Here is an 8,459-nt window from a genome sequence, read left to right as displayed (position 1 = left end):
AATTTGTGGTAGTTTATAAACCCTTGAGTGTTGTATTTTGATATAAGAACTGGGTTCACATAGATTTTAGCTATTACTAATTAACACCTAATTCAGGTTAGATCTTCTCTGCAGGCAAAATTAACCATTCTCTCTTATAAGTACTGATTGAAGATTGATTTTATGTACCCTGAAGTACTCTTTGTTGTATAGCTGTATGGGTTTTAAGCCCAACACAGAAACCACATCTTTTTCATGATCTATGAACCACAATACCGAGTTTCATGGTTGGCACACCTAGTAAACGAATACAAAACACCCTTTGAAAAAGCTTTCCCACCCTCTAATTATAATCTGATCTTAGAGACAATGGTGTGGTGGTCTGAGACAGGTTCATTTAATGTGTACCTGAAAATAAATTTGAAAATCATTTAAGGTTACTTTCATTTTAGATCTGACAAAACTGCAGCCGAGAGAAATATGGAGTCAATTTTACTGCAAGTGGCAATATTCTTATTAACTGACTCATTTTATGTTAATACTCACGCTTTAAAAGTTTCTAGAAAATTAGAATCATTTTTGTAGAAAAGAATTTGCATAGTTTAATTTCATCATTATTCCCAATTAGGCAGTGATACTCCAATATACACAGGCTGAGAGTACTTAAAATTTCCTCTCTTTTAGCAAGAGATGCTCACCACATCCCTCCATTTTTTTCATTAAACCTAAGTCTACTTTGCAGTCCATCGCTGTTATGTGTGCTACCACTGAAGAGGGGATGGATGCTAACAGGACTGGCCACGTTTCTCTCTAGAGAAGCTCACACGCGTCAACCCCCCTCACTGGAGTCTGAACACCAGTGGTGCAGGTCTAACTTAAGCAACATTGGGTCATCTGTTTATTGTCAGCTTGGCGGTCTGGAAGAAAGGGCGGCCGTTGCCAGGGAAACAGACACCCCGGGCAACGGCAAGTCGAGGCGGGAGGGGGCGTGGCCTCGACAGGCCCGGGCCGATAAGAGGCGGCGCCCGCAGCGGCGCAGCGAGCGGGGCTCGTGTGATGAGCGGGGCGGAGGTGGGGTTGCCCAGGCGTCTCTCGCTGCCTTGAAAGGCCGGGTCCCGCTGACCCAGCCGCTCTCTTTCCCCACACCCCGCCAGAGGAGCCTCGCTCGCGTCCCAGCATGGCGGACGGGCGCTACGGCCCTCGGCTGAGGGCGCTCCTGGCCGCCTGGGTGGCGGCGGCGACGGCGGCGGCGGGCCCCGAGCAGGCCGCGCTGCCGGCGGAGCAGAGCCGCGTCCAGCCCATGACCGCCTCCAACTGGACGCTGGTGATGGAGGGCGAGTGGATGCTGAAATTGTGAGTGTGCCCACCCGCCCTGCACGCCGCATTACCCTCGCGGGCGTCGCCCTCCCAGTACAGCACTGCCGTTCGGCTCGACCTCGGGCCGCGGACCCGCCCAGCCAACGGCCTGAGACTCGCGGCTGCTGGCGCTGCGCATGCGCGCCAGCCCTCCGCGGTGACAGCTGCGGGAGCAGAGCATCCCCCAGGCTTGCAGGCCCCTTACTTTGGGGGAAAGTGTTTTAGGGATGGAGTGGGCAGTTAACCGAGGGGAGGAGGGGGGGAAGGGAGAAATTCTGCAAGAAAACTGCGTTGCTTTAAGCTATAGATATGTATGTAGAAGAGAAAAGGCAGTCATTCGATGACATTTTTGTACGGTATGAACTCGTGTCACAGGCTAGGCAAGTTATTTGCTGAAGGAATAGTAGCGGCACAGGGAAGGCAGACCATTTGCACAGAATATCAGTCTTCCTTCTGAAGACCTTGAGATGTCATTGTGAAAATAAATCATAAGTAGGTTGCCTTTGGGTTTAAAAAAAAAAAACCAACATATACGTGTTATTTGCTATTTTGAAGGTAGGCCTTTCTGAGTAGATACAGTTTAATTGTGTTAGTATCATTAAGGACATTAACAAATTGCCCCCTTCAGAAACATAGAAGGTAAAAATGGTGGACAATGCCTTTTCTTGAAGGTGATATAGTTTTGAGTTAGAAGAAGGAAAGGGGTATGTTGACTGTAGCTTGACATTAAACTCCTAGTAGTAAGGAATTGATGGTTGGAAAGGAGGCTTGAAGTTGACAGTGGCAAATGTCTTAGTAGACTTGAGAGACCATCCTTATGGGCTTGCAGGGAAAATGAAGAATGTCTGGGGAAATGATCCCTGAGATCACATCTCCTTAGCTTGTGGTTTCAAGCAATATATATACTTGGTCACCACTACTTGACAATTAGTTTTACATTGAGGACACAGACATTCACAATGTTGTATCTTTCCTTTATCCAACACTAAATTTTGATTATTTTTTGTTTAGATTGCAAGCGGGTTCCTATGGAGCAAAAATGTCTGTGAGATCAGGGCCAAAAGTTTTATCACTTAGCAGATCACATTACTCAAAAAACATAATGCATATTATCTCTTCAAATGTGCATTTACCTTTTGGTCACAAAGAAGGTATCATAAAAAAATCAGTGAAATTATTAAATACTCCACTTAGCTACTTTGGATGACAGTGAGGTTACATTTATTTAAGGGCTAAACTTTTAAAGTGGAGTTTATATTAGGATTGCCATGTCATAAGAATTGTAAGAGTTTTAGCTATACTACAGAAAGTTCTTTTTTTTTTATAACTAGGTGTTTACAAAATGGAATTTTTGTAGATGTCAGTTTTCAGATTAAAGCTGAGTTTGTGTATGTATGTGATGACAGTCAAAGCAGAAAGACCTTATGTTTAATAACATCAACTTTTGTATGGTTTCTTTTGCAATTTTTTAAAAAGTAAAATAAGAACACTAATGCCTCAATAAGCTTATAAATGAATGACAGCCAGCAACTCCTATATTTGGCCACACTGATGGGTCAAAGTTGTTTAGTAGTACAACCAGAGACATAGTAATCAATTGCTCTAAGCTTGCCATGTGTCCAGTTGTATGGCATATGCTTGGGCTCTCATGCAAGATGAGTCTTGTAATCCGGTAGTAAGCTGTGTAGATAGGTGAGTTCATTTCAGTAGAAGTTCTTTTCTCATCAAGTACTCTTCAGAATAGGTGGAGAGGAAGCAAGGCTGGAAGGGATTGATGATTTAAACCATTACACTCATCTTTGTATCTACCAGAACAGAAGTGTTCATCCTGAAGAAATATTGTGGCTCTTGTCTATCTGTGATCTGATTTTCTGTTTTATTAGATGATACTCCCTCTCCTCCCTGTTAAAAAAAAATCCGATGCTTTAAAAAGATAGGAAATTCATTATATTGTCAGTACCTTTTCAGGCTTACTGTAAATTTCTAAGAATTCATTCAAATAGCCAATAAGAAATAAATTTTTTTTTCTGATGTATATAAACAGAAAAAGAATGTTAGTTCCATGTTAACATTTTGCTCAGGTGAACTGGTCATAAAAAATGGAGATTGTTAGGAGTTCGTACATGGTGTATTTAACTTTTTTAAAGAAACAAGAAGTTTTCTGATGGTATTGAATTTTTGACTATTCTGAATGATAGTTTTTCATTTGTTCATTTGCTTATTTGCTACCTTTCTTCTGAGATTTTTTTTTTCTTTTGTGTACCATGCCATACAAATGCCTGTGATGCTATTCCTGGTTATATTGGTATAGACAGTTTAATTTATGTTTAAGAACATAGCAGTGTTTGGAAACTTTGATACATGAAAAACTTCTATTATGCAATTAAATTTGGTTATATTTTCTTTGTCATTCAATAAATGTTTTGAATTCTTGCAATTGAATTTCCAGTTTTAAAAAATCACTTCAGTGTTAAGAAGTATCAGTTAAAAACATATTTTCAGTAATTAACTATTTTTATTCTTAAAACTTTAAAATAATCTGAAAAATTATCCCATTACTACTTATATTTTCTTTAATGCTATGAGCTTACTGTAAACTCAGTTTTCTTGTTTACTTCTTTTTTCTTTGAGTCGGGGTCTCACTCTATTGCCCAGGCTGGAGTTTAGTGGCATAAACACAGTTTGCTGCAGCCTTGACCCCCCTGGGTTCAGGTGATCCTTCTACCTCAGCTTCCCAAGTTTCTGGGACATGCCACCACTCCTAGCTAATTTTTTGAGGTTTTTTTTTTTTTTTTTTTTGGTAGAGACAAGGTCTCACTATGTGTTGCCTAGACTGATGTTGAACTCCTGGTCTCAAGCAATCCTTCTGCCTCTGCCATCCAAAGTGCCGGGATTATAGGCATAAGCCACCTCACCTGGGCTTGTTTGCTTTCATATATTGTTTTATAATATTTACTTGTATTTCTGCTATGTCACTGTAATTGGCTTGGTATGTACTTTCCTACTTTAACTTCTGATAAAATGTCCTTTCTCTGAATTAGGAAAAACAATCTAATCTTTAAAATACCTTCTGATACTTGCTTTTCTCTGTTTCCATTGCATTATACTACCCTTCATTCAGGTATTTTTTGCTCTTCTAAGTACTTGCTTGGCTCACATTATGTCAGCCCTTAAGAATACTACTTTTGTTCTTTTGAAACACAAAAGTTTGCAATATGATACATTCTGTGTACTGTTTGGTGGCTATTTTGACTTTTTCCCCAAAATAAAGTAGATATCCATGTGGGTTAATTTTGATCAACCTACTTTTAAACTGACATCCAGAGGAATTGTGTGTCTGGTTTAAATTATTTTACCTCCATAAAGCATGTAGATATTTATAAAGCACTGCTTTTTCTTACTTTTGTTCTTAGGATAACCATGTTTCAAAAGTGAAATTAAATAGCTGATGATGGAGCAAAACCTCATTTATTTCCCTAGAACTTCTAGGTATTAGTGCTGTCTTTCCATTATCCTTCTTATACCTGGAGAGAACATGCTGAACATCATTGCTTTAACTTGCCCATGGCAAATAGTTATAATTTCTTACAGTTCCATAGATTGCCTTGATATAGTGACTGAATGTTTAAGAGAGAGTCATTAAATACTTGTTATGTCTCAGGTTCAGGGTTGGGGACCCGAGAAGGCAAAGATGGATGAGCTACAATCTTGATTTCAAGAGACTGTTAGACCACTGTGCTCTGAAGGGGATAAATAGTATAAGTCATGTTCATTAACTTAGCAAATGTTCACTGAATTCTTCCTCTGTGTTGGGCATTCATCAGTGGCTCCCAGGGCACTATTGGCATGCTGGGTGGTATGGTTCTTTGGCTTATGGACGTGGCCCGCATGTTGCAGAATCTTTGACAACCCTGCCTTTTACATTCCGGTACATGTCTCAGTCATGTGTCATAAAAAAGATTCCAGTCACCATCCCCTGTGCACACTTGCAAGTGCCTCTGATTGAGAACCCATAGCTCCAGGTACTGTCATGGGTGTTGTAAAATGTGCAGATATTTGCTTTTAGATAGTTTCCACAAAGGGTTTAAAGACTTGTTGAAACTTGGCATTCATGTCACCTCCGGTACGTATCTTCCTCCTCACAATCACAGTAAACAGTTTACACCACCTGTTTCAAATGCTATCTTATTTGATCATCCCAACAATGTGACCCAGATCATCATTCCTATTATTGACTAGAGGAGGTGAAAACTTGGAAAATTTAATGTTTTGATCAACTCCAGATCCCTAGTAGTAATCGGCAAGGCCAGAACTAGAATACTGGCCAGAGCTTTGCAGCTCCTGATGCAAACCTGGGAGGGTAGTGTGGGGGCCTGGGAGAAGGAGCAGGGGCCTGACCGACTCTTGCTTAGGCCCTCAGCTGGCAGCACCCTGAACCAACCCAAGGGAGGTTATGTACATATAGAAGTCAGAGGCTTATCTACACTTTCACCATCTCTCTAGTTTCTGTAAATGAAGAACATTTTCACTTTGTGCTCTTTCCTGACACTGCTCACTACTTACCAGGTGTCCTGCCTTCCCTACATCACAGGTCCCAACTGTCATTGTGACTTGGTTTTATCTAGCATGGCCCTTATCGCAACTACTACTTATACATTTATTTATATGCTTTTCTATTAGGTTTTTCTTTGATTCATTATAAGCTTTTAAGTAGATGAACAAGATTTTTCTTCTTCCCTGTGTATCCACAGAACCTTAATAATGAACTAGTAATAGGCGCTCAACAAATACTTTTGACTAAATGAGTGAATGAATAATAGAATTGAATTTAATCAAAAGCTTCAAGTATTTCAATGGAGGTAATGTCTGTATATATTTTCCTAACTATTAAGGATACTCATTTCATCTTTAATTTGGTCATTGATGTAATATTTGTTGTGGCCAAGAGCATGCCAGACTCTATTCTAGGTACAAGTCATGCAGCAGTCACGGCCTGCATGGAGTATTCATTCAAGTGAAAGCAGTGAATTCCACTTTCACTAGCATTAGCAGTTCTAGTCATAGTTTTCATGCAGCTGTCAATTTTTATTTTTCCTCTACCTTTTGTAATAATATATTTTAGAAATGATTTCTAAAGAAATAGATTTGAGAATAAGGTTTTCAATTTTTTGGATTATTCCAGGTTTTCCAGAAAGAAGAATACTACAATGTGGTTAAGGAATCTTATTGACATTTTGATTTAGTTTTATTATTTATTTTTATTTATTCATAGAGAGATGGACCCCATCTTTCCTGTTCATTGTTACAGAGTATTCTGAGGATTTTGATCAAAGTAAGTCATGCTAAGTAAAAATTGACCAGATGTGTCATTGACCATCTCATTTCTGCAAGGGTAAGAGAAAGTCAAGAAAAGAGAATGTACTGAGAAACACTTGTGAAATTAGAACCAAGACAAAAGAAGAAAAATTATCCATTGTTGGTGAATAAAAATTTATTTAAATAACATTTTCTTTCTAGGAAATATATTTAAGTTAGTCCTTTCTCTGAAATGTTTAGTACACCTAATGAAACTCACACCAGATTCAGTGAGTTTGCATAATAAAAGATTCATGGTTCTTCAACTGCTTTACATCTAGCAGAACCTCAGTGTACTTTGTACATGAGTACTAACATGGACAACAAAAGCTTGCAATTGAATTGTATGTTCCAGAAATGGTTAAAACATTGGACTAGTATCCACACTGGTGTAATTTAACAGAGCGTGTTGGCAATCTGGAATATATTTCAAATGTCTTTATGAAGCTTACTAATTTTGTAAACCATGGTGACCTGCAAAAAGTTTAAATAGAAAATAAACTGGTTTACAGTTTCTATGACTGTAATGGAGCTAATTCCTCTTGGAGGCTCTTTTTTTTTCTGAGTTGGAGTCTCACTCTGTCAGCCAGGCTAGAGTGCTGTGGCATGCTCATGGCCACCCCAGCCTCAACCTGATGGGTTCAGGCGATCCTTCCGCCTTAGCCTTCCAAGTAGCCGGAACTACGGGCATGCACTACCATGCCCAGCTAATTTTTTTTTTTTTTTTTTTATTGTAGAGATGCGGTCTCGCCAAGTTGCCCGGGCTGTTCTCGAATCTGTGGGCTCGGGTAATCTCCTCACCTCGGCCTCCCAAAGTGCTGGGATTACAGGCTTGAGCCACCACTCCTGACCTCTTGGAGGCTTTTAAATCAAAGAAAGATCATATGTAAGAGACAAAGTTATAGCAGGAAAGATCTCTTATAGTTCTTCGGAGAAGACTGCTGTTGTGAACTAGTTTTAAATAATATAAGTAGAGATCATGTTGGGTCCTCTCTGATGAATTTCATTCAGTAACACATGCGTATGTACATAAGTTATATATACATATGTATATACATACACAGAAAGAAGAGCCATGAAGGTCACATGACTTATATTTACATTCATTTTACTCCTGGAGGAGTATTTTACTTATAGTAGTATCTGAATTCCTGTCTAAATTACTGTCCTTTAGATACAAAAGAATAATGATAATTTAAAAAGCTGTAGCAACAGTGGACGAGTTCCCAAACCAAAGACTTAAAGCTGGCTTATTTTCACCACTGAAGGAATGTCTGGGTACATTCCAATATAATCAGCTCTGATTAAATCTCTGAAATAATGGTATTAATAATACCACAGACCAGTAGTAGCTACATAGAAAATGGCATATCTAAAATTACCTCAGTGCCATATCTGAGAGTGTATCTTAATTGTATATCTGAAAATTTGTCTCACCAAAAGCCCAGTTTTCATAATAGCTTATCTAGAGCTTAGGGACTAGGATTTTTTTATTTTATTAAATTTATTTTATTATGGAGATATGGGGCACAAGTGAGGATTAACTATGTAAGTAGGCTGCATTAGGATTTTTAAAAATGATAAAATTTGCATGATTTAGTAATTACTAATGTAGTAAATATGCTCCTGACTTGTATACAAAGATAGAGTCCTAGGGAAATAAAGCAGAGAGGACCTAAAGGTTGTTATATTATACATAAAGATTTACCTTACATTTTTGTTTCTTTCTCTATCTCTCTCTCTCTCTCTCTCTCTCTCTCTCTCTCTCT

General features: G+C 38.9%; 1 protein-coding gene across 2 annotated transcripts in view; it reads left to right on the top strand.

The window, feature by feature from the left end:
- The first annotated feature begins 975 nt into the window (after nt 1–975).
- The window catches only part of TMX4 (thioredoxin related transmembrane protein 4), a 46,896-nt gene continuing 39,412 nt past the window's right edge, over nt 976–8,459 (top strand). The window contains exon 1 of one of the 2 annotated variants that reach the window (XM_021718496.1): nt 976–1,332. In XM_021718496.1, the coding sequence (XP_021574171.1) occupies nt 1,157–1,332 (176 nt within the window). In that variant the 5' untranslated portion in view covers nt 976–1,156. The remainder of the gene's footprint in view (nt 1,333–8,459) is intronic. The other variant, XM_008069871.2, reaches the window with a different exon arrangement.

Source organism: Carlito syrichta, unplaced genomic scaffold (genome assembly GCF_000164805.1).
Source record: "Carlito syrichta isolate Samal-C Ts95f unplaced genomic scaffold, Tarsius_syrichta-2.0.1 Scaffold312267, whole genome shotgun sequence".
NCBI classification, from domain to species: Eukaryota; Metazoa; Chordata; class Mammalia; order Primates; family Tarsiidae; genus Carlito; species Carlito syrichta.
Note: the sequence above shows the minus strand (reverse complement) of the source record. Positions and strands in the feature narration are given on the sequence as shown.